The sequence below is a fragment of the Lithobates pipiens genome, unplaced genomic scaffold (genome assembly GCF_037356315.1).
Source record: "Lithobates pipiens isolate NorthernLeopardFrog02 unplaced genomic scaffold, aLitPip1_a1.2 Scaffold_1, whole genome shotgun sequence".
In the NCBI taxonomy this organism is placed as follows: domain Eukaryota; kingdom Metazoa; phylum Chordata; class Amphibia; order Anura; family Ranidae; genus Lithobates; species Lithobates pipiens.
Window position 1 is genome coordinate 234,165,394 of NW_027507685.1, and position 27,191 is coordinate 234,192,584.

Genomic DNA, 27,191 nt, shown 5'->3' on the forward strand with positions numbered 1-27,191 from the left:
GTATTTGATCACATCTGCGTTTTTTATTTTTTGCGCTATAAACAAAAAAAGAGCGACAATTTTTAAAAAAAAAACGCATTATTTTTTACTTTTTGCTATAACAAATATCCCACAAAAATATATAAAAAACATTTTCTTCCTCAGTTTAGGCCAATATGTATTCTTCTACATATTTTTGGTAAAAAAAAAATCGCAATATGCGTTTATTGATTGGTTTGCGCAAAAGTTATAGCGTCTACAAAATAGGGGATAGTTTTATGGCATTTTTATTAATAATTTTTTTTTTTACTAGTAATGGCGGCGATCAGCATTTTTTATCCTGACTGCGACATTTTGGCAGACACATCGGAAATTCTGACACATTTTTGGGACCACTGGTATTAATACAGCGATCAATGCTATAAAATTGCATTGATTACTGTAAAAATGTCACTGGCAGTGAAGGGGTTGACCACTAGGTGGCAGTGTAGGGGTTAAGTGTTCCTAGGGGCGTGTTTCTAAATGTATGGGGGTGCGGCTGTGTGTGGCTCCCGATGACAAGGAGCAGACGATCAGTGTGCTGTCACTAGGCAGAACGGGGAGATGCTGTTTACATTGGCATCTCCCCATTCTTGAGCTCCGTGACACGATCGCGAGTATCCCTGCAGGGATCGAGTCCGCGGGACCCACGACCATGGAGCTCCCGCAGGCATGCGCGTGCAATTCAAAATAACATATGGATACCAGGAACCAGTTAAATCGCACTTCTCCAGGACTGTTAGTGCTTCTTGGGCAGTGTATCACCAAGCCTTCATGGCTCAGATCTGCAAGGCCGCAACTTGGTCTCCAGTCCATACATTTACCAGATTCTATCAAGTAGATGTAAAAGATCATGAGGATATCGCCTTTGGGCGCAGTGTACTGCAGGCTCCAGTATGAGTCCTCTAGTCTCTTGGTGCCCTACTTTTATTGTGTTTCCCTCCCTTCAATGCTATTATTCCACATTTTTTGATATATTACAGAATTATTCCAAAGTGGATTCAATGCACTATTTTCCTTTTAAAAATTCTACAAACAATACCCCATAATGACAGCGTACAAAAATAAGTTTGTTGGAAATCTTTGGGCGCAGTGAGGCAGCGTTTGCTAAGCGCAGTGAGGCAGCATTTGCTGGGTGCAGCGAGGCGTTTGCTGGGCACAGTGAGGCATTTGCTGGGCACACCTCTCCAAGCTCCACTCTATCTCCCCCTCCCACCAACTCTCCGCCCGCCCCCTCGAGTCCATAATTTTTCTGGACCCTGGACATACCATAAACTTCGCGCATGCGCGATTCGCATATTTCTCGCTCGGTTCCCGCACATGCGATCAAAGGCCGTGAAATCGCGCATGCGCAGTAAAGCAACGCCGTCAGCTGTTTCAGTGACGGAGCCGCTCCAGAAGTGACGCGATTGCTTTCTCCATGAGTCGCAGAAAATGTAACTACAACGGGTCGCCAAGTATGTCCTTACACAGGATTAAATTGCATAAACCATCGCTACAGAACGTTCTCTCCGTACACATGTGTTGCATCGGAGCGCGCCATGTCTAGTGAGGGCACTTCCGGGGAGAGCAGCAGTGACGTGTTTCCGGCGGCGGTGTTCTCGCGGGATTCTGAGCCGGATTCTATTGTGCCACGTCTGAGCTGTGCAGGTGAGTGCAAGCTGAGAGCTCCGGGGCACCGCTCGGGGGGGAGTTCTCCGGGGTCTGGGACCACCACACTTCCCGGCCTGCACCGCCTGCCAGGGTTGTCCTCGGACTTGTAGTGCGCTGAGCCTGGACTCTTACAGGGGTCCTCCTGTGTCATAGAGATCTGCACTGCTCACTGACCATACACTGTACAATCTCCTCTAAGGGGCCCATAAGATCTGATTGTAATCTCCCTTTAGGTCTGTGTAGTGCCTGATTTGGATACAAATTGAAAGCATTGTTTAGTTTTGGAAAATCTAGGAGATCGTACAATCAGCTCGTATAATGTATGGCCAGTTGTAAGTTTACCCCATATATAAATAGAGAGCACAAACCTAAACATCCATTCTATTGCTCCGTCAGGCCCCTGCACTACCTAGTGGATGTTCGAGCTGAAGGTGATTGTATAACCCGGATTGTGTAGAGTATCGCTTGTGCGTGCACTATACAGGCCGAATGTGCAATCACTTTTAAAATCGATTTTCTAATAGAAGAACTACAGTACAAATGGGAAGAATTGTTCAGGGAACGATTCTACTGTACAGCTGTTGCTAGATCCAAGCCTGACCATACTATGCAATCTGATTGTACAATCTCATAAAGCTCTACCAATGTGTTCTCTGTACCGTATTCTCTGCACGGGACCTGTGCGCCCAGTTATACTAGGAACACCCCCTGATATCTCAGGGAAGAGGACCTGTCCTGGCCCACGCCACCACAAGGGATGATACTAGCTCATTATGATATAGCTTTAGAACAAAGCCCCCGGCACACCGTTGAGACTGCTGACATCTTCCCCTGTGTTTCTTCCAGGTTCACAGGCTCCGACGCTGTGACGCACACGGGAGCCGCCGGTCAGGGCACAGTGCTCTGAAAAAAAAAACCCTGCACAGGCCGGCCGTTCCTTCAGAGCGCATGCACCAATGATTTTATAGGCGCAGTATACAGTAAATATCTTGTAAACGGTGCACGTTTAAAGTCAATGGTGCTTTAACATTTTAATTTTTTTTTAATTTTACTTTTTTTACTGTCCCTCTTTAAAAATTACATTTTTGGCTCCATTTTATTCTTATAACAAGGAATGTAAACATCCCTTGTAATAGAAAAAAATGACAGGACCTCTTGAATGTGAGATCTGGGGTTAAAAAGACCTCAGATCTACACTAGAAAAAAAATAAATTGTCAGTAACGCCTATCGGTGCCCTGCACAGATGCCAATCAGAGCCCATCAGTAACGCCTGTTAGTACCTTCTCATCATTGCCATCTATTAGTGCCCATCAGTGCTGCATATCAATGCCCATTAATAATACATATTAGTGCCTCCTCATCAGTGCCCTCAGTGAAGGAGAAACTAAGAAAACTGAAGTGAGGCCCTCACACAGTGGTCATGCTTTAGAACCCAGATGAAACAAAGTTTTTGCTCTTCCTATGAGGTTCTCTCTTCTATCCTCACTGTTTTTTTTTTTTTTTTTTTTGTCCTTTTTTAGGTGAGATGGGTCGCATCTGGAAGAAAGGAGAGTGTGTGTCCTGTGCCACATTGCTGGCCTTGGTGCTGGTAAATCTGCTGTGTACAACATTGGCTCAGAATCACCACGGGCACAGCCACGGAGATGTCCATCATGGCCACAGTCATGAAGGTCATCATGGGCACAGCCATGGACATCATGGGCACAGCCACGGACATGCGCACGAGCATGGACATGCGCACGGCCACGAGCATGGACATGCGCACGGCCACGAGCATGGACATGCGCACGGCCACGAGCATGGACATGCGCACGGCCACGATGACCACCATGGGCACGGTCATGGTCACGATGATCTTGATGCATTCAGAAACCGCTGGCAGTTTGGAGATGCACCACCCCAGGAGGCCGCTGAACAGCCTGCTAAAAGTGAAGCCAACGTAGACTCTCCACCATCTCCACCTTCACCACAGTGGTTAAAAGAGAAGCTGGATCCTGTGACACTCTGGACATATGTAAGTGTGACCCCCCCCCCTTTTTTTTTTTTGATGAGCATAACTCAAGGGGGGGGGGGGGTGTAATAAAATATATAATGTATGTATGTGTATATATTTTCCTATTTGAGAGAGAGAGCCAGGGCTGGTGAGCTGAAATTTCTATTTTGCAGTATGTCTCCTTTGTTGCTTGTGGCCACTGATTGGACAGTGAAACAAAAATTTTGATCACTTTTATTGCTGTCACAAGGACAGTAATAGGTGGTGACAGGTACTCTTTATGGAGGGATCGGGGGTCTAAAAGACCCCCCGACCCCTCTTTTACAGTATTCAGATCGCTGTACTTATGGTACCGGGATGATGCCTGCAGGTACGGGCATTATCCCGGTATACCACCCGAAAGCAGAGTACGCACATCTGCGTACGCTCGGTGGGAAGGGGTTAAAGTGAACCTGTGCCTTGCCAATTTGTTTGTCTGCCAAAACTAACTGCCTATTCTAACTTTCCCTTCCCTACCCCAATTCTTTGTTTTGCCTGGGGAAGCAAGTGACATTCCTGTTATGCATGTTAATATGGGGTTAAAGGAAGAACCAGGGAACGTAAAATTTCAAGTGGAATGTCACCCAAAAGGGGAAGTTCTGCATCTTTGTAACACCCCCCCCCCCCTCTTCCCCCTTTCATTATTGGCCCTTTTTGGAAAGGGCAGATGTTGGGTTTTAACGGGCACCCACTCTCACTTTTTGACACATTGCCGCTGCAATCTCAGGAAAAGTTGGGCTGCCCCCCCCCCCCCCCTCCTAACAGGTCCCAGAAGACAGCTGGAGCAGTCGCAAAGCGCAATACAGTTCACGCATGTGCAGTGGAAAGCGATCACATAGTGCAGTGCGGCTCACACATGCTGTGAAGCCACAAGGCTTTATTGACTGTTTCCCTTGCTTAAGATGCAGTTTCCCTTGCTTGAAGAATCGGCTGGATGCCTGGACAGGTAAATGTCCTCATATTAAAAGTCAGTAGCTACAGTATTTTGAAGTTCAATCTGCTGGAGACTTTATCTAGCATGGGCAAAAATCTCAGGTTAAAGCTTCCACACCCTAAACTATAAAAAAAAGAAAAGCTGGGGGGAACAAAAAGGATAGTTATAATTGTCTTACAGTTTTGACCCCCCCTTTTTTTTTTTTTTTTTTTTTTTTTTTTTTTATTTCCCAAAAATAAATTCTCATTCCCTGTAGGATTGTGCCGCTAAAAAGCACTGCACAGTGTGAATGCAGCAGTCTCTGTACAGTGAACCCATACTCCAAAAAGTTACGGGTTCCGCTCCAGGATATCCCAAGTAAGGTGGCTTACACTGGGGGTACAGGTTGAGGTGGAGCCCGTCCTGGCTTGTTGTACACAGTATAGCGAGGAAGTGACCTCAAAAGCCACACACCGTCAGAGCCAGAATGCAGCCTCAGTCTAGCTCCATCTAGGCCTCGCGCTGATGTGTTTCACTCCACCCACATGACGAAGCCCAGTGGGCTGGGCGAAACACGTAAGAGGGCGTGGCCTGGATGGAGCTGGGCTGAGTCTGCATTCATTACAGTGAATATCAGGCTCTGATGGTGTGCAGCGTTTGATGTCACTTCCTTTCTCTAGTCTCTGTACTGTGGTCTGTCACTATTACAGTGCTACAATCAGCAGGGAGCATGATTATTATAATAAGGCGGGGGGGGGGGGGGCGGGGGTTGGCTTGTAAGGCCATTTAACAGAGTCTGGAAGCACGGCAGTCTCATGCTTTACACTCCGGCCAACAACAAGAATTGTTGCCGTGGCTGGGGAAACATTTATTAACCACTTTAGCCCGGAACATTTGGCTGGCCAAAGACCAGAGCACTTTTTGCAATTCGACACTGCGTAGTTTTAACTGACAATTTTGCGGTCGTGCGACGTGGCTCCCAAACAAAATTGATGTCCTTTTTTTTTTTATCCAGAAATAGAGCTTTCTTTTGGTGGTATTTGATCACCCCTGCGGTTTTTATTTTTTGCGTTATAAACAAAAAAAACATTATTTTTAACTTTTTGCTATAATAAATATCCCCAAAAATATATAAAAAAACAAAACATTTCCCCCCCCCCCTCTGTTTAGGCCGATACGTCTTCTACATATTTTTGGTAAAAAAAAATTGGAATAAGTGTTTGGTTTGCGCAAAAGTTATAGCATCTACAAAATAGGGGATAGTTTTATGGCATTTTTATTAATAATTTTTATTTATTTATTTTTTTACCAGTAATGGCGGCGATCTGCGTTTTTTTTTTTTAATCGTGACCGAGATGTTATGGCAGACACATCAGACAACTTTGACACATTTTTGGAACCATTGCCATTAATACAGCAATCAGTGCGATTAAAATTGCATTGATTACTGTAAAAATGTCACTGGTAGTGAAGGGGTTAATATGTATCCTAGGGATTGTTCTAACTGAAGGGGGGATGGGACTGTGCAGTGAATTGACAGACGGTCTGTCAGTTCACTGCTCAGACAACCGGAAACTGTGTGTTTACACACACAGCTCCCGGTACTCCATGTGCCCCGAGCGATCGCGGGAGCCTGACGGACATTGAGACCGCTGGGCACTCTCATCACCATGGGGGGGGGGGGGCATGCACCTCCGGCTTCGCAAGCGCCCCCCTAGTGGCCGTTTATGCTACCGACGTAGCATAACAGCGATTTGCGCAGCCGAACCATGCTGTCGTAGTACAGCTTTGGCGGATGGTTGGCATGCGGGTTAAAAAAAGACAACTAGTTATTCTCCTTTTTGACCCATCCCAATTCCATTTTCATATTCAGGGGTAACCGACAACTAGGGTCCATTCACACGGGTATATGCCTATTTTCCACATGAATGCAGGTTCACATTGGCAGGAAATCCTGCAACACGTATCTAAAGTACTTGCATTTAGATGTGTACAGTTCTAATTCCATTCAATTGAATGGATACACATTTATGCATGTATGCATGTACACAAAAAATCAGCGGATCTGTGCGTCCCTGGACTCAGAGGTGGCCTTTTTTTTTTTTTTTTTCTCACAGCACATATTTTGGTAGATATGCTCAGCTATGTGTAGTATGGGCTCCTTGATTACTATAGTGCTGCATTTAGATTCACACAAAACACAGTGAATGAGCCCTAAGGCTACCGGTCTTGGTTTCAGCTCCAGATTGACGTATCTGCCAGCCTTGCCGTGACCAAGAGTAATCCTTCAGGTGTGATCCTCTTCACTGAGGAACCCTGAGCAGTAACAGGTGTGGGCATTCCCCAGAGACTAATGTCCATGTATAATACTGCACACAATCTGAAAAAATATAATAAGAAAATAAACGACAATTGGGCTTTAAAAGGCATAGTCCGCCTTTTTTAAAAATGTAATAAATGCACCAACCCCCCAAAAAAAGACGTTCTTACATTTTTGTGTTTAAAGCCTGCAGAGCATTGTAACCGGGATCATTGTATTGCAGGGGTAATACACAGGCTCCTCCAATGTTGTGCATACGGCTTTTCTGGTAAAGCTCTCTTCATTCACATCGATGTGAAAGGAGGAATCTGTTATGCTCTTCTTTTATTTTATTTTTTTTATTTTTATTTTTTTCGTTCAGCCCGCAGGTTGCACGAAATAAAGAACATTACATGTATGCCCAACATCAGGAGTGTGGCAGAAACTCCTAATGCTGGCCATAGGGCCCCATTCACACCTGAGTGTAGCATTTTCAGCAGAAAGTCACGCTATTTTACTGTGTTTTTTGTCGTGATTTTTTGCAGGCCAAAAGGTCAACAATATAAAAAGCAGAAAAACTCCCATATCTGCCTTTAAAAAAAAAAAAAAAAGTTCCAGAACTGTCTTTTATGGACCTTGCTTTGTTCATTGGTGCGCAGTCATGTTGGGAAGGGACCATCACTAAACTGTTCCCACAAAGTTGGGAGCCTGAAATTGTCCAAAATGTCTTGGTATTCTGATGCCTTCAGAATTCCCTTCGCTGGAACTAAGGGGCCAAGCCCAACCCCTGAAAAACAACCCCACACCATAATCCCCCCTCCACCAAATGATTTGGACCAGTGCACAAAGCAACGTCCATAAAGACACGGATGAGCGAGTTTTGGGCCTGCACAGATTCCTGACCTCAACCCATTAGAACACTTTTGGGATGAAATAGAGCGGAGGCTGGGAGCCAGGTCTTCTCATCCAACATAAGTGCCTGACCTCACAAATGCGCTTCTGGAAGAATGGTCAAACATTCCCATAGACACACTCCTAAACCTTGTGGACGGCCTTCCCAGAAGAGTTGGAGCTGTTTTAGCTGTAAAGGGAGGGTCAACTCAATACTGAATCCTACAGACTAAGACTGGGGTGCCATTAAAGTTCATGAGCGTGTAAAGGCAGGTGTCCCAATACTTTTGGTAATCTAGTGTATACCCTTGGCCTGTGTGAGAAATATCTCAGTAATGTGACATCTTTTGTATGTGATAAAAAAAACTTGTCATTTTTAAAAACTTGTGGCTTAAAAAACATCTTCATGGACTCAACATGCCTCTCTCAGCAAATTCCTTGGGATATCTACTTACCAGAAAGGGGTCATTTGGGGGGTATTTGTACTGTCCTGGACTTTCATTCAAAAAGTCTGAGCTGCTAAAAAGCTGCGTAAATTCGGTGTATATGCCAGTTTGTAAATGCTATAACGTCCACACAAACTAATATACGCTTATTGGATTTTTTTTTTTTTTAACCAAATTCATTGCAGACTAAATTTTATAAATAAATTTGATTTTATTGCGTACATTTTATAACAGAAAGTAGAAAATATTATTGTGGTGTTTTTTTTTTCCCCCCTAAAATTTTCAGGCTTTTTTTTTTTTTTTTTTTTTTTATTCATTTTATATAATAAAATAAAAATCAAATACGACCGACGAAAAGCTTATTTATGTTTAATATATATTAATTAAATTTGGGTAGTTGCATGAAGCGCAATTGTCAGTTAAAAGTGGCGCAGTGCTAAATATAAAAAGGTGGATTGTGCAATTTTTTTTTTTTCTTTTTATGATTGTTTCATGACGCACTTTATGGACAGGGTGTATCCATTCCCCCAACTCCCCATCCTTAAACTGCTCCCCCTCCGGAGTTCAGCTTTATTATTCAGCATTGTCTGTCTGCCTATCGTAGATTGGACTGACTGAATTTTCTATTTCACCCACTCCGTCTTCTATGTCTTGGGTGTTGTCCACTCGTTGCTTTGCCTATAATCCCGATCCCTCATCGGCCGTTTGTTGGCAAGGTCTGCCAGGACTTTGCAGCAATGTGCCGTTGTCTTGTCAGGGTTCCCATGCGGTTGTAATCTCTCGCACGTGTGTCGGTTCTCACTGACGCTCTCCATCTGCCGTACAGATTGTGTTTGGCCCAGCGTGTCCTGTTTACTCTCCTTGTTTGTTCTGTTCCTCCCGCTGACGTTCTCTCCGTGGACAGAGGGATTATCTAACGACTTTTTTCTTTCTTTTGCAGGCAATCTGTGCTACACTACTGATTTCGGCCGCACCATTCTTCATCCTCTTCCTGATCCCGGTGCAGTCCAACAGCAGCCAACATCAGTCCCTGCTCAAACTACTCCTGAGCTTCGCCTCGGGGGGGCTGCTGGGAGATGCCTTCCTGCACCTTATCCCCCATGCCCTGGGTATGAAACTGTAATGTCTCCACAGTTCTGTGTGCCACCATCGTGTAGCTTTAAATGAACTTCTGTCTCCCCCAACTAGAGCCGCACTCCCATCACCAAGTGGAGGAGGGGCATCATGGGTCACATGAACACGGACATTCTCACGGTGAGCAGTCATTGCGTTTTTTATTGCTCCAACTAATGGGATCCACATCTTCATTACCAGATGTCGGTTTGCTAATCTTGGTTTGATTTGGACTGTCTGACGATCTCTGTATAACTAAAGGAATTAAGTCCTCCAACACATACAGCCATTAATTCCAGGCTTGTTGGCCATCATAAGTGCAGCGTATGGAAGCAACGGCTTCTGTGGAGGTGGGTTTGGGACCCAACAAGACAGTACAACCATACAGGTTATTGTGAAAAGGGACTTAAGCAATCAAAAGGTGCTCCAGCCAAATCGGCATGCAGCACAGTAAAGCCTTTCTGAAACATAAGATATTCATGTGTCTCAATCCATAGTATATCCCAAAAATGAAATAAGAACTATCCCTCATTTTAGGACAGTGCCATACAAATCTTTCCTTTGCAACCCCTTGGCCAGATGCACATGAAGAACCACTTATTCTTCCATTGCCATTTATTCTTTATTGACTATAGATCCTTCAGGATTATTGCCCATCATCACTGCAGTGTATGGTAACTATGGCTTTTATTGAGTAGTGATTGGGACAAGGTGGTATAACCCTACAGTATAGGCTTGGGACCCAACATGATGATATAACCATACAGTATAGGCTTGAGACCCAACACAATGGTATAACCATACAGTATAGGCTTGAGACCCAACACGATGGTATAACCATACAGTATAGGCTTGGGACCCAACACGATGGTATAACCATACAGTATAGGCTTGAGGCCCAAAAAGGTGGTATAACCCTACAGTATAGGCTTGAGGCCCAACACAATGGTATAACCCTACAGTATAGGCTTGAGGCCCAACACAATGGTATAACCATACAGTATAGGCTTGAGGCCCAACACAATGGTATAACCCTACAGTATAGGCTTGAGGCCCAACACAATGGTATAACCCTACAGTATAGGCTTGAGGCCCAACACAATGGTATAACCCTACAGTATAGGCCCAACACAATGGTATAACCATACAGTATAGGCTTGAGGCCCAACAAGGTGGTATAACCATACAGGATAGGCTTGAGGCCCAACAAGGTGGTATAACCATACAGGATAGGCTTGAGGCCCAACAAGGTGGTATAACCATACAGGATAGGCTTGAGGCCCAACAAGGTGGTATAACCATACAGGATAGGCTTGAGGCCCAACAAGGTGGGCAGCGTCACTGGCAGAAATATAAACCTGTTTAACATTTTCCCACTCTATCCAAAGTAGGCCTTAAAGCGTAACTTAGCTGTATCTGAGCACCACAAACGGAAAATGCTGTTTAATTTTTTTTCCAGTGAAAATGCAATTCATTTTTAACATTCAAAGCAAACTTATCCATCCATGTCTCCTTGCTTTATTTTGTTGAAAATTCCATTTGACCCCCAACTGAACATTTTAAACTGCAGCCATCTTGAGTAAGGGCAGATGATTCATGTAGCATTCACTTCCTAAAGCTTCCATCTGCCCTTAACTCAGGCATATAGACAGGAGGGTGTGCTTGGCTTAAAAAATCTAAATTTGTTTTGCTTAAATTTTGAATCGATTTGACCTCTCAACTCGATTCAAGATTTAAATTTGATTTATTTATTTTTTTCCCCCAGCCCTAGCTTTAGGATTAAAAATTGGTTAAAGCTGATCTTTACTTGGAGAGGACCAGAGCTTTTAATATTAGGAAAAACAAAAGAAGTCCCATACTGTGCAGCGGAAGGGATGAGGGTTGGATGGGAGGCAACTTGTCATGGAGGGTGAAGATCCTCTTTAATGTTAATTGTGAGAGTGTTACTAAACCCAGGACTCTGCATTCACTATATCTGGTCTGTCACAGAACATGCAAATGCAATTATTTTAGTAAATATAAACTGCTAAATGCCTTTTCTCATCAGCAGTATATAGCAGTCTAGTAACTTCTATCAGTGTCTGGTTAAAGCTGGTAGGAGGAGTTTTCATTCTCCTCTGACTGTCCTATGAGGATGTGGGACCCCTGACCCTCTGGACAGTGCTGATTGGCCCTGTGCTGATCACACTCGCCCAAGAAAAAAAAAAAACTCTAGCAAGATGCACCAAACTGAGCATGTGCAGAGTGCCCCTTATAGCTCTCACTTATCAGGAGATGGATTTGGAACAGTGGAAGAAGGGGAGGATCAGAGAAGACAGGACCAAACAGCCTTTTTACACAATGCAGAGGATTAACCCCTTAGGTTCCACAGTGAGTATAGTAAGTGAGCTTCACTGCATAAACAGTCTGATTTTACTGTTGGGGGTTTAGTAACACTTTAATTCTGCTTTAATTGTCACATGAAATATGGTTTGCCAGTTGCAGTCGAAATAAATGTAAGAATTAAATTTGACCTGTACTAAAATACATATGTAAGCTGGCGGTGCTGACCACCTGAAAACACTAGTTGCCTGACTGTCATGTTGGTCCTTTTGGCTTCAGTACTTTGAGTCGCTGACCCAGGAGAAATATGGAAATCAGGAGATTTGACTTCACTTGCTGCATGCTTGTTGGTCAGGGATCAGCAGCACAGCCAGGCTACAAGCTCGGTTCAGGTGGTCAGCAATGGCGGGTTACAGATTTACCCCAAAGAAGAAGAAGAAAAAAAAACCTAGCTGTGATGTATTGACTCTCCATGTTTCTGTGTGCTTTTCTGGCAGATCACAGCCACGCTCATATGATGTCCGTCGGCCTCTGGGTGCTGGCAGGAATCATCGCCTTCCTGGTCGTAGAGAAGTTTGTGCGCCACCTTAAAGGAGAGGATGGACATGGCCATAGCCACGGTCACACCCACGGTAAGTCAGCGTCAAAGCTTCTAGATCACGGCAGCCTTGAGGAACTACAAGTGTCAGCAAGCCCTCCCTGCTTTTGTTGCTAGTAACACATTGAAAGTGATTGTAAAGGTTCAAGTTTTATTTTTTAAAATAATAAACGCGTCATACTTACCTTCCGCCCCAATCCTCCTCTTCTCGGGGGCACCTCTGGCCCCCTAGTATGTGTGTATGGAAGATAAAGAAGATGAGGGCAGATGTACGTGGTCCGTTCCTGAGTATTTCCAAGGCTCCCCGGTGCGCCCCCCCTCCTTCCTGGCCACATGCGGTATTGCATGAAATAGAAGTCAATGCGGAATGAATTATCTTCGTTTCCATTGACTTATATGGGGAAACTCACTTTGATATGAGAGTGCTTTGGATTACAAGCATTCTCCTGGTATTATGCTTGTGATCCAAGGTTCCCCTGTACAATCTTTTATAATGCAGAAGGCCCTGTTCACACCTGAGAGTTTTTTTTTTTTTCCCGGCTTGTAAAACGCTCAGCTCTGAAGCTCCAAAACACCCAACAATTAAAATCGTAATCAATTCAATGAATGTCCCCTGTTCACATCTGAGCGTTCTGTCGTCTGAAGCAAAATGCCTGTTGCTCAAAGTTCATGAGCTTTTCTTTTTTGGCATATTACAAGTGTTTTTAGCCTCATAGTCTTCAATAGAAACTCCTCACTTGGGCAGAAAAACACTCAAAAAGCATCTCTCCGCCCCTGATCTCCTCTCCCTCTCCTCTCCCTACTGCTTTCTATTAGCTAAACAAAAACGCCTGAAGCTGTAAAATGCTTGTACTGTAGTACGCTTCTAAAACGCTTTAAAAAAAAGTTTGTAAAAAGTTGAAAAGCCAGTAAATCTATATGCTCAGGTGTGAATGGAGCCTAAATTGTCATTGCTGTAGAAATCGCTGTAATAAATGATTTGGGCATCATTTTCAAATCCCCATTTTTTTCAGAGAGGACAGTGCCACCTGCAGGCAGTGTATAGAAACACTTCCCGAGTGCACACAGCAGCAAGCCTCAAAATGCCAAAATCCTTGAAACTTTGGTGATGCAAGTTTTTTTTTTTTCATACAAATTTAAAGCGGTATTAAACCCAAAACCAAAAATGTAATATATTGCAGCTTACCAAACCTTAGATGTGGTGGCTGAATGTGAGTTTTTTTTTTTTTTTCTTGGCTTTTCTCCTTTTTATCTCACCTGGTGATCTGGCCAGTAACACACTTCCTTTCTTGAAGTGTCTGCATTCTGGATGAAGTAGTAAAGCAGACACCTTTTTTAGGGCTGCAACTAAACCCCCCTCCCGATATTTATTCAGCGAGTACTACATATTTACATTAGGTGGGGTTCCCATTTAGTCCATATTTTTTGCATATCAGTTCACATATGTGCAGAGCAGCCGAAGTGTGTTTTTTAAAAACGGTCCAGTGCCATTTTCAGTCTGGTTCAGGTGTGATTTGAACACTTAAAAAATTTGCCAACAACAACGCATCAGACTCCTTTTGAAATATCGCCTTGGAAAGGGCACCATACATATATGAACTTATAGCGCACACATCGGACACTTTTGACACATTTTTGGGACCATTCACATTTACACAGAGATCGGTGCTATAAAATTGCACTGATTACTGTGTAAATGTGACTGGCAGGGAAGGGGTTAACACCAGGGGGCGATGCAGGGGTTGATATGTTCCCTATGGGAGTGATTCTAACACAGCTGATCACATGGTAAAGGGCCGCTGTGATTGGCCCTTTTACCATGATCAGCTGCGTCCTTCGGACTCTGCAATCACAGTGCACCGCCTGTGTGCCGCAGGGGGGCGTGCAGAAAGTGTGATTACAGAAGAACGTCAATAGATGCCCTCCCGGCAAAGGAACCCCCATGCTGTGGGCGGCAACAGGTTAATAATAGGATTTGTGTCGTATTTGTATACACTATATCATTTTTTTTTTTTTTCCAATCTACACTAGAAGCCAGTTAGGTTTCAGTATACTATACTCGTATTGGCTTCCCTGAGTCCTTCCACATTGCTCTTTATTGTACAAGGTCAGACTGCAGACCTCAGATGTTCTACTTTGTTACAGCTCCAAAGGAAGCCAAGGCCAGTGAATCAAAGGATAAAGAAGATGAGAAATCGGAAGGGAAGGAGGGAGTGAGAAAAAGAAAGGCAGAGAATAATGGCGGCAAGAAAGGAAAGGAGGAGAAGCCCCGATCAGGTGATTGCACTGCTTCTCATTATGTGTTGTACATCTTCCAATGTTCACGAAGTGGCACCAGCCAACTGAGATTAAAGTACTGGCCTTAGGTGTATATTTGTGGCAGCATCTCCTGAATGTCTGTACATTAGATTCAGATACTTATGCTAGTTGAATATAAAAACTTGTATATGTTTTTAATTTCTACATATTTACATTTTTGGTGCTTTTATATCTGTGTAAAGCAGGGCAGAAAAAAGCGCAAGTCCTGCCCCATAGAACCGCCCCTACTTAGACACACCCCCCTTAAATCTGCCCCTTTAGAGAACAGGGAACCAAGTATAATTTGGGCGCCTATACTAGAGCTGCACAATTGTTGAGACTTGAATTTGCAGTTGTTTTCCCTTCCAGATCTTCAAAACGGCATTTCACGATTCTTTCTAACAAGTGCAGAGAGTTCTCACAGCTGGGGAAAAAAATCCAGGCAGCCTTGCATGTTTTATCAAAATGTTTTTTTGTGTGTTGCGCTGCTGGATTATATATGTCCAGGATGGGGGGGGGGGGAGAAAAAAAGGGGGGAGGGGGGGGGGGTCTTTTGAGAAAAAAACCCGGGAAAATGGAGGGGAGAGAAATGGGATGGGGAAATGGGGGTATCTGCTATAGTTTATATGTATAACAGATTTTTGGGTTTCAAATCTGCTGCTTCGCAGAGTTTTGCAGAGAATATGGCAAATAATAGTCACTGGGTAGCTGGCAGGATCATAGGTTATAGTCAATAGTCAATAGTTGTAAAGATAGCCATAGGAAAGGGAGAATTTCTTAGCACAAGCAGGTAGGCAGCATGTTCAAGGGTAGAAGGCACCTTTAGAAGATATACAAATAGAAGAAAAACAGCGCCAACCTAAGTGCAGTATTTTTAGATCACAAGTATTTATTTGTAAAAGTAATACACTCACTCTCTACCAGAATGTTTCAGGCACATCACGTTTTACGTGTGAGGAAAGGTTTCTGGGGGACATCGCAGGGCTCCCGAGGAGATGCGGTTTCTCTTTCAGCTGTTTCTTACGTCCGGTGGCGCCGGTGGTTCCCAGCGTCTCATGGTCCGGTGTAGCAGCGTCAAGGAGATCTGTTCGTTGGTCGTGCGGGGTCGCGTTGTGATGACGGTGATGACGTTGATGAACGTCATCACAGCGCGACCCCCGCACGACCAACGAACAGATCTCCTTGACGCTGCTACACCGGACCGTGAGACGCTGGGAACCACCGGCGCCACCGGACGTAATAAACAGCTGAAAGAGAAACTTTTTCTTCTATTTGCATGTTTTATCACAACATCACCAATAAGTTTAAACAAAGTAACATTTCTTCTTAGATCAAAGGAAAGAACATCTTCTGCCTGTAGATGAGGGAAGTTAAGAGCCGGTTCACACAGGGGGCGATGCGAGGCGACACGACTTGCCTCGCCACGACCTGACAAGTCGCCCCCGTTCTGCACAATGGAACCGTTCTGAGAGGAGCGACTCGAGTCGCTCCGACTCAGAAAAAAGGTTCCTGTACTACTTTTGGGCGACCTCGGGGCGACTTGCATTGACTACTATACAGAAGTCATTTGCAAGTCGCCGCTGAGGCCGCGACAGGTCGCGGCGAGGCAAGTCGGAGTCGCCTCGCCTCGCCTGCAGTGTGAACCGGCCCTTAAGTGGTTAAAGTCTAAACCTTTTTCTGGCACTTGTTGCTTAAAAGTTAAAATCATTATTTATTGCTAGAAAATTACTCAAATCCCCAAATATTATATCTATATATATTTTTTTTTTTTTAGCAGAGACCCTAGAGAATAAAATGGTGGTTGTTGCAATATTTTATGGCATGCTGTATTTGCACGTTGGTCTTTCAAACACAATTTTTTTTTTAATACACTTTACTGTATAGTTTTTCCTTTAAATTCATTAAAGTTAGCCCAATCTTTGTATATTGTGAATGATGTTATGCCTTGAGAATTGTGATCTTTATTCTGAGCAAAAAAATTGTGATTCTCATTTTAGCCAAAATCGTGCAGCTCCAGCCTATGCAAGTAATTTGTATGGAATTTCTTATTAAAAAGCATTGCAGTAAATGTGCAAAAAACGTGAAATATCCAGCACTTGCCAAAGTGAGCTCGGAGACGCTTTCAGCATCCTTGTCATATAGTTTGGACATGTATTCGAACATACATGAGCTCATCGCTACTGTGCAGCTCTAAGTGCCCATGTGTATGAGCCCTGTGAGGGTTTTTTTTTTTTTTTTTTTTTTTTTTTACTGCAGTAAAAGCAATAGACCCACTACAGCAAGAATAGATCCCTCCAGCATCAATCAACAGCCCCCCCCCCCATATATATTGAGCAAAGGGATGGCCATGGCCTGGTCCAGCAAGAAGGTGCCCTAGCGGCATTGAGTGCTCTGGCAGAGGTGCCTCCACCTTTGATACGGCCGCCAGTGCTTTATTACAGATGGCAGCGCAGCAGGCTTCACAGATTTGGACATGGGAGTGCTCTGGCGGAGGCAGAAAAAAAGCCCTGGTGCAAACTTCATCTTTATAGTCAATTCCCAGCTTAAGGCCTCATGCACAGTGTTTATCTCCGATGCATCAAATGCCAGCAGCCTGTCTAAATCTATGATGGGCAGAGGTATTACTGCTTCGAGTGTTACATTTAAAGTGGTTGTAAACCCTTATAAACCACTTTGAGTCATGTTAGACGATGGCATCATCGGGTGTCCCTGTGATATCTTTAGCCTGCTCGCTAAGGGTGCAGACATGGTCCATGCTATGGGGAAGAAGAACACAAGGGAAGGCTGTGTGACCATTTTAGAAGAACCATCAAAATTACCTTAAAAAGTCCACTGTAGAGGAGCATTGACCAGCATCTTCACTGTTGATTGTCTTTCTATCAGTGGCAAGGATCTAAATATATATCTTTTGAGCTGCAGCAATGAATAGCTGAAATAATACACTTCACACACAAGCTGTCAAGAGAAAAGGGGAACCTCTCCCTATTTAAAAGCCTTAAAGTGGTTGTAAACCCTTACAACATACTTTGACCTACAGGTAAGCCTAGATTAAGGCTTACCTGTAGGTCCAAGAAATATCTGGTAAACCGATACGGTTTAGGAGATATTTACAAAAAGACATGCACCGATGTCAACGGCGCATGTGCAATGGGCAGGCTGCAGATCGCGGCGATATGCCGCTCGTGTCGGCTCCCATGCGCATGCGCGAGAGTGACGTCATGGTGGCTCCGGCGAGTCGCAGCGAGACCCGGAAGTCACTCCGGGATACATGGCAACGGTGAAGATGAAGACGGAGGACCGCTTCGGGGGCTTCGTTCTCAGGTAAGTTTGCTATGCATACTAGCTCATTATGCCTTTACCTTGCAGGTTGCATATTTTTATTTTATCTTTTTAAATAGCCTTTACTTCCTCTTTTAAGTGCTGTTCATTGTTGTAATATTCTGAGCCTCGGCTATCTTTAAAACTGAACTCCAACTCAACCATTTGTTTCCCCCACACTTGTACCAAGTCCTCTCCTGTGTTGAATCAGATTCCTCCCAATCCCCTGCAGAATCACATCTCTACAATATAACCCTTTAAAGGTGCAGCAGCTATCTTGAGCCTGCCTTCATTTTTCTATCTGAGCTGCTTAAAAAGTGATCAAACCCCTCTCCACTTGATCCGGACTGTTCTTGACCCCACCCCAGCTATTGGCTTTCTCTACCATAGATTACTTTTGCTCTTCAGCAAGTATGGGTGTGTCAGTCACTGTACTGCTGTTCCTGAGCATTATATTAACCTATCCTCTGCGTTCCTTTAGACCCCTTTCACACTGGGGTGCTTTTCAGGCGCAACAGAGCAAAAAATAGCACCCGCAAAGCTCCCTGAAAGAACCGATCCTGGCAGGATGCTAAGAAAAGTCCTTCTAGCAGAATCTTTGGAGCGGTGTGTATACTGTCCCTTCACCGCTCCTGCCCATTGAAATGAATTGGGCAGCGCAGCTATACCGCCAGCATTGTGGTTGTTTTAACCCTTTCTCGGCCGCTAGTGGCCGAATAGAGCCGCAAAATTGACGGTAAAGCTTTCTCGCTGCCACCACCACCGCCCCAGTGTGAAAGGGGCCTTGGATGTCCATCTCTGCTGGCTACTAGGTGGTGCAGTTTTATCTTTGCAATCTGCTGATTGGTTGCTGAGTTACTCTGTTAGACTGAAGCAAAGCAAATCTGCAGATTTCATCAGTGACGTGCAAGGAAACATGTCTGAAAGGATATCTGGCATTTGTTCTTTCATATAAAGCTTGAGACGGGTGCTGTGGCAGTTACAGGAGCCCGCCAGCCCTTCCCACCATACTCCATTTTACTGTGGAGAAAAGACCTGCAGAATGACCCAATGATGACTTATTTCTTTAAAACAAAAAGGTGTGCTGTGTGTACTGACACCAGCTTTCATGACACACCTCCCGGGTGTAGGTATGTGACAGCCAGTAAGTGGGTTGCATGACATTCAACCTAGAATAGAAGCTCCATCTACTGACTTTCTGTACAAAACAGTGCCTGATTAAAGTGTAAGTTCACCTTTAGAGAAAATCTGTAGGGTGAACTTACAATGGATCCCTATGGGGAGGGGGCCTAGTGTAAGATTACAGATCTTCTGTGAAGGTGAACTTGCACTTTGAGGTTGAGCAGGTCAGCAGAAACGTTTTTACTTTTTTAGGACTGGCCTGTTTATTTGTTCCTCTCTATTAAAGTCCGCTTTAACCCTTTCCTCTGCCCCATACAGATATGACTGTCTCTGGCTACCTCAACCTTGCTGCTGATTTCACCCACAACTTCACAGATGGTTTGGCCATCGGAGCCTCTTTCCTGGTCAACACCAACGTTGGCATTGTTACCACCATCACCATTCTGCTGCACGAGGTACCCCATGAGATCGGAGACTTTGCCATCCTAGTACAGAGCGGCTGCACCAAGAAGAAGGTTTGTATTGCTATGCAGGAACAGATTGTACTTCTGCTTCTAATGAATTTCACTTCTCCTTCAGTAGGAAGGAGAGAACATTTCTCCTAAGGCAGGGATATGCAATTAGCGGACCTCCAGCTGTTAAAATACAAGTCCCATCATGGACTCTGCCTCTGGGTGTCATGCTTGTGGCTGTCCGTCTTGCTATGCCTCATGGGACTTGTAGTTCTGCAACAGCTGGAGGTCCACTAATTGCATATCCCTATCCTAAGAGGTGGTGACAACTTAGACAGACTTTCTCTGGGATCCAATACCATTCCTCTTTCTGAATGAATTAAACATATCTGTCTGTCAAACTACCATATCATGCACTTATCAGCAGGAGGCAGGGGCTAGCAACCTTGGCTATCCACCTGTGATAAAACTACAAATCCTTCACCAGCACATGTATTAGGAGGTGTCCCTGGCAGCTGATGAGAACTACTTGGTAAAAGTGCCCCCCCCACACACACACACACACCACCTCAATAAAGGATTCTCATGGTAGTGGCATCACTATGGGGGTGCGGACCGCACCAGGGTGACACCTCCGTTGTCTGCTGGGGTCCTGGGAAGGCCTGGATCCCTAGCTGAGATGAGCTGCCATGTTTCCTGAGTCCAACCCCCATTCATCCCTATAGGGGGAGCCGAAAAGATGGCGGTGTTCTATCGAGATATGTCTCGCGTCAAAAAATGCCCCTGATAGATATGCACGGTATCAAATGTCACGCCAGCTGATATGTTGATCACGTCAACACAGCGAATGCGCACATAGTCTGAGGCATTATCTGACGCTATGCAAACAGCGGGGCAATGTAGTTGTCAGATTGAGTCTCGCTGTTGCGGGTCGGGTTTTGTGCGCGTTGCAACCTGCCCTTAGACACAGGCAAAACCCGATGTTAAACACACCAAACCCGCCCTGTAGCACACACAGCACCCGCCCCGCAACAGTGAGGCACAATCTGACAAGTTCGTTCTCCCTCCACTGTTTGCATAGCTTTGAATACTGTCTCCAGTCTAAAAATGCCTCAGATTATCTACGCATGCGCTGTGTTGCCGTTACGCCAGCGGATCAACATATTGGCTGGAGTGACACTTGGTACTGCACATGTGCAGATCCATCGTTGACATTTTTCGAAGGGAGGCATTTCTCGATAGAACAGTAGCACCCATGAAGCGAGGACAGGAGGCAGAGACTCGAGGTGAAAGTGTTTGTGGAGAGGATGGGATTAATATTTCTGCTTCTTGTGTGCTGAAGATGTGAGAGAAGACCAGAGAGAGAGACAAGCAGGTCAGTGTGTGTCCTGTGTACTTCCTCCTCTACCACCAGGGGGAGACATCATCCCCTGCTCCACCCCTCTCTGATGTCACTGAGACATGGGAAATTCCAAACCGCCTCTACTGCACCCCTACTTGGTGACATGGTACATTCCATCTATCACCCCCCTACATAGTGACATGGTACAATCCATTGGTAGCCCCCTACATACTACTATATGGTACATTCCATCAATCCACCTACTCCAGTACCTTTTAAACTTAAAATGCCATGGTTCTCTCATTTTTTTATTTACAATCCCACTCCTACCTGGAGGGTGGAATAGGTTGCCTCCAAACCCAATCTGCCCATCAGTCTCTGGTTTTGTAGATGCACATTGAATTTAAGCCTCTTCTCCATTACAGGCGATGATGTTGCAGCTCAGCACGGCACTTGGTGCTCTGGCAGGCACTGCCTGCTCCCTCTTGGCAGAAGGCATCGGTGAAGCGGCCACTCTGTGGATTCTGCCTTTCACTGCTGGTGGATTTATCTACATCGCAACGGTCTCCGTCATCCCTGAACTGCTCCAAGACTCTCGCCCCTCTCAGTCCATTAAGGAGACCATTGGGCTGCTTCTTGGGGTTGCCATGATGGTCCTCATTGCACAGTTTGAGTAGGATTTTGCATTGCACAGTGTGAGTAGGATTTTGGGCGTGTTATCTAGCTGGGCATGGTGCCGCGGTGAATAGCAACATAATAGAGCACCCAGGGGCCATTGTCAGATGCTAGTGGTGTCCTGGTGCTCTTGCAACACTATGGAGCAAGAGTGACTTCACTTTGTTATCTCACCCCAATGGCGTTTATGATATCATGGTCTGCACACTTTATTTTTAGGCTGGATTTCCTTTCTTCTGGACCAAATAATTGTCTAAACATGAATTTCCATAATATCCTTGACTCAAATCACCTTCCATTTGTGGCTCTACAGTCCAGACAGATTTTTTTTTTTTTTTTTCTTCTTCTCATGCTATTCCATGGCTTACCACTTATCTAAGATTAAAGTAGAACTATAGACCAAACTTTTTTTTTTTTTTCATTTCGCATATATAACCCCTGGCAGATTTATTTTTTTCAGTACTGTCCCATTGTGGAGATTTCTTTCACTTCCTGTCCCATAGCCAAACAGGAAGTGAGAGGAAATCCCTGTAAATGAAGGGAATTCTTTTGGCACCCCCAGGTCATCAGAAGTGTACTCATTGGAAGATACTCCTCTTTTACTTTTCTGGGGACAAACGAAAATTTGGGATTTTCTTTTTCTTTTACTTTTATTTCAATGATGATGGTAAACAGGACAAATAGGGTGAATCTACTTAATAGGGGCACAGAGCGCAATAAAAACTGACAAGAATTTGAATCCCTCGCCGCTCTATCCAAAATGCTGTACAGGAGACCAGACTGTATTAGAGTCCTTGCCTAGTTATAAAATTGTAGAACTGACACTGGTTTAAGGGCATGTGAATGATCAGGAGTGTTGAAGTACACTACAGCTAGATTGTCTCATAAATGGCCATTAAAACCGTTTTCTGTAAAAGACTTAAGAGATGAACCTGATAATGGTAGTTTGCGCTTGATAGATCCATTTGGATGGGAGGCCAGGTTGTTATACCCATCAAACTGCCAAAAATGAAGAGGACACCAGGGGCCATGGGCACAGAATTATATGGTACTGTGGAAACACAGCTGTGCATGAGAAAGAATGCCTTGAAGTGAACTTATATGGACCTTGCACTGTATGTAAGGTCTGCTGTTTACCTTTGCTGCTCCAACCACCTTGCTAAAACGCTCTAAATAAAGCTATAAAAAAAATAAATACCTATAATGGGGGAAAAATACATTTTATTTCTTTTGCCTCCATCTTCCATGGTGCAGGGGGTGAAATCCTCATCCTTCCAGGGTATGCTACTCCCAGGTCTGATGAAGTTTTAGGAATGCTACTCGAGGATCCAGGGAGGTCGTAGGGAATGCTATCCCATGGTCCAGTAGGGTCCCAGGAAATGCTGCTCCAAGGTCTGACCAAGTTCTTGGCAATGCTACTCCAGATTCTGACAAGGCCCTAGTGTGTATACTACTATAAGGTCCCAGGGAATGCTACTCTTTGGTCAAAGAGGATGCTTCTCTGAGGACTGGTGAGTTCCCAGGGAATGCTACTTCATGGTCCAAGAGAGTATATGGAAATAGTAGTACAAGGTCCTAGGAAAATGTTACTCAAAGGTCCAAAGAGGGCCCAGGGAATGCTACTCCCAGATCTGATGAGGTCCCAGCGAATGCTACCCCTAGGCCCGATGAGGTCCTAGGGCAGTGGTTCTCAACCTGGGGGTCAAATTACAATTCGGCAGGGGTCACAGAATCCTGGGCTGTTCCTGAAGCCCGCACCACTCTCCTAGCCTTTTTGTGGCCACCTAGCTGGGCTGTTCTTGGAGCCCACGGCCACCCACTCAGCCTCTTTGCAGCCACCTATGGCTGGGGGGCAGAGACTAGAGGTCAGCTGACTGGGGAGGAATGTGAAGTGGGAGGGGCTGTCAGGAGACCCTATCTCCTGATTTCAGCATAGGTGTCACTGCTATGAAACACCACAAAGTCGGAGAGGCAGTGAATCCCGGGACACAGTGAGTAACACTACCTGTGATTATAGTTGCCATAAAAACTGGGGGCAGAAAATAATTGGGATAGAGAGAGATAAAAGGGAAAGAAAGGAGAACAAAGTGAGTGGTACATCCTAAAATGTACCATAAGGGGGTTTAATACTGTATGAGTGGAAGGGACTCTGGGAACGCTAAATGTCCATGTGTTAGGGGCACAAATTACTTGTCTTGCCTTGGGTGTTGACAACCCACACTCCGAAAATAATCGTAAGTAATTGTACTGTTGGGGGTCCCCACAACTTGGGAAATTGTATCAAGGGGTCACGGCACTAGAAGGTTGAGAACCATTGTCCTAGAATACTACTGCCGGGTCTGATGAGGTCCCAGGGAATGTTAGTTCATTGTCATAGGGAATGCTATTCCATGGTCCGAGGGGGTCCCAGGAAATGCTACTCCAAGGTCTTACAGGGTCCTAGGGGAAACTACTACAAAGTCCTAGGGGAATCTTACTCCAAAATCCAAGGGGATCTTAAGTATACTACTATAATGTCCAAGGCAATGATTCTCAATGGGCTGGTGAGGTCCCAGAGAATGCTACTTTGATCCAAGAGACTGCTTCTCCAAGAACTGGTGAGTTCCCAGGGAATGCTACTGCAGGGTCCAAGGGAATGCTATGGCAAGGTCCTGGGAAATGTTACTTGAAGGTCTGACAATGCCCCAGGAAATGCTACCCCTGAGTCTCATGAGGCCCCAGGAAATGATGCTCTTGGGTCTGACAAGGTCCTAGGGATCGATACTCCATGGTCTGAGGGGGTTCCAAGTAAATCTACTCCAAGATCTGACAAAGTTATTGAGAATGCTACCCCAGACTCTGACAAGGTCATAGGGGATGCTGCTACAAAGTCTTAGGGGAATCTTGCTCCAAAGAGATCCTAGGTATACTGCTATAAGGTCCATGGGAATGCTTCTCCAAGGTCTGGTGAGGTCCTAGGAAATGCCACTCGAAGCCCTGAGGAGGCTCCAGGGAATGCTACTTTAGCCCTGGTTCACACTGACTGCGGAAATGAAATTGTGCTAGTTCATTTGAATGCGCACAATTTCATTCTCGCATGTCAGTCCTGACTTCGGGGGCGATTTCAGAGACATCTATGTGGGTTTCTGCACAGATGTCAATGGTATTCACACCCCCAAATCAGCAAAAGCAGTACAGAAACTACTTTTGGGAATCAGTGAGGCACCACACTGATTAGGACGGGTGCAATTGAACCAAGGCTCAGTCTGCTAAGGGTCCCAGAGCTTGCTACAGCATGGGCGTAGAGGGTCCAAGGGACTTTTACTCCAAGCTTAGATGAGGTCTTAGGAAATGCTACTTCAAGATCCAGTGAGGTTATAGGGCAGTGATGGTGAACCTTGGCACCCCAGATGTTTTAGAACTACATTTCCCATGATCTTCAACTACAATGCAGAATGCATGAGCACTATGGGAAATGTAGTTCCAAAACATCTGGGTTGCCAAGGTTCACCATCACTGTTATAGGCAATGCCACTCTAAGGTTTAACAAGGCCCCAGTGAATGCTACTCCAAATCTTCCAACACCGTGCTGGGAATGTCTTCTTGGCCAGATTTGCGGAACTCTACATTCCCACGTCTCGCTGGACAGAGGTTGATGTCAACCTTACTAGGCACTGCAGGTGGGGAAGGGTTGGGTATATTTATTATTTCTTTGTTAGAGGCATTAAAAAAAAAAAAAAATACTTTGCGGCAGATATGCAAGGCACAGCAGGGCACATGTAGAAAGTGGAATATACCAGTATGTTATAGGGGACATGTTGCCAATGTAAGGAAGAAAATAGAGATTTGTAAAGCGCTGCGCAAAATGTTGGCGCTATATAAATCCTGTATAATAATAATTTGAGCTATGGGGAAAAATGTGATTTTACTAAACAGGAAAATGTTATTAAAATCTTAAAAATAAATAAAATACACAATGTAACTGTTGTTGCCCTTTAACACTCCTGAGCACTTTCATTCCTGATGAAAGCAACAAATTAGTCAAGCTAGAGATGGCCAGGCAAATCTTATTTTTAGGAATATACCCCCGTCCATTGCATAATACAGGTTTCCTTTAAAGCCTAATTGAACTTTCAGTTTTAATCTGGTAAGTATATTCCAAGTGCATTAAAGCAAATGTGTAAAATCTTAGGTTTTTTTTGTGTGTGTAAAGCAGCTACAGCCTGAGCATAAAAACCTGTCTTTTACCAGCATTCTGTAAAGCAGGTCCCTCGCTCTCTTTGGAAGCAGCGGTCTCACTGCAGAAGACTGAAACATTCCCTGCTGAGTCAGTCCTATAGCTGCAATCGTCAAAGCTCACGCTCCCTGCTGATTAGAGAGCTCTGTTTGCCCACAGAAAACAAGGGTCCTTCTCTGCAGCATGCTGGCGGGGGGTGGGGGGACAGGCTTTTCTACTAATGCTGCAGCTGTTTTCTAAAATACAAAAGAGTGAGAGACTTTGCACACCTTGCACCTGCAATGTATTTTGCTGATCTAAACTGAATGTTCAGTTGGGCATTAATAAAATATTTCATTGGTGTGTCTTCCTTTCTTTTTTTTAGTTTACAAAGTGATAGAGAGCAGACAATGTTCATTATGTTTAAGGGTCAGACAGCCTTAGGACACTAAACTGAAGAATTGTCACACAACTGCTCTATTCTGTATGGTATTAGAGGTGATGGGAGGGGTGATAGAATGCGTATATATATATATATATATGTGTAACAAGTGTCTCTACCAGACATGGAAACCTTATGCCCATTCAGCTGTAGAGGAACTATTTAGTCACATTAAAGCTTGCTGAGATTTGTAGTTCAGCAACAGCTGAAGGGATTTGTACTACTGTTGTAAACAGTAAGGGCCGGTTCACACTGCGGGCGATGCGAGGCGACACGACTCGCCTCGCCGCAATCTGGCAAGTCGGCCTCGTTCTGTACAATGGAACCGTTCTGAGAGGAGCGACTCGAGTCGCTCCGACTCAGAAAAAAGGTTCCTGTACTACTTCTGGGCGACCTCGGGGCGACTTGCATTGACTTCTATACAGAAGTCATCTGCAAGTTGCCGCTGAGGTCGCGGCGAGGCAAGTCGGTGTCGCCTCGCCTGCAGTGTGAACCGGCCCTAAGGGAATGCACTAGAAGCTAGTGTCTGAACACCCGTTACAGTGTAACCTGTTTTCTTTCTGTTTTTATTTTTTATATGTATGTTTTTTGTCAATGTCCTTTTGTTCTGAAAGGTAACAGAACTTACATGTGATATGAAGAGGTGGCGCCTCCTGGCTCACATGCAGTGACATTGCAGCTGTATGCACAAGTGCTTTCCATGGGCTGCTGGAAGCTTTTAATGTTGGTTCTTTGGAGGATTTTATCTTTGTTTTTTGTTGGTTTTTTAAGTAACTAGGACAGAAAATTGAATAAAAAATGAAAATGGCTTCAGTCCCTTTTGTGTATCTCTTTCTGCTCTTGGTAATCTACAATGGATATAAAAAGTCTACACACAACTCTTTAAAATATCAGGTTTTTGTGATGTAAAAAAATGAGACGAAGATAAATCTTTTCAGAACTTTTTCCACCTTTAACCGCTTCCGGACCAGCCGCCACAGTTATACTGCGGTAGGTTGGCTCTCCTGGGTGAGGCATCGTCGCTGTAAGTCGGCCCGCACCCGTGGCGAACGGATTGGCTT

General features: G+C 44.7%; 1 protein-coding gene and 1 non-coding gene across 3 annotated transcripts; both read left to right on the top strand.

The window, feature by feature from the left end:
- The first annotated feature begins 1,514 nt into the window (after window positions 1–1,514).
- On the top strand, window positions 1,515–26,938 carry LOC143984920 (zinc transporter Slc39a7-like). Of its 2 annotated transcripts, none has more exons than XM_077484678.1 (8): window positions 1,515–1,668; window positions 3,193–3,686; window positions 9,194–9,362; window positions 9,442–9,507; window positions 12,186–12,320; window positions 14,432–14,563; window positions 19,343–19,539; window positions 21,244–26,938. In XM_077484678.1, exons 1-8 carry the CDS (start codon window positions 1,560–1,562, stop codon window positions 21,493–21,495), a joined length of 1,554 nt encoding a protein of 517 aa, XP_077340804.1. In that variant the 5' UTR covers window positions 1,515–1,559; the 3' UTR covers window positions 21,496–26,938. The 2 variants fall into 2 exon arrangements, with proteins under 2 accessions (XP_077340804.1, XP_077340805.1); XM_077484679.1 differs by lacking the exon at window positions 1,515–1,668 and adding an exon at window positions 1,709–1,904.
- Window positions 6,841–6,998, top strand: LOC143989822 (small Cajal body-specific RNA 16). Its single transcript, XR_013277083.1, has one exon.
- Window positions 26,939–27,191: the final 253 nt, after the last annotated feature.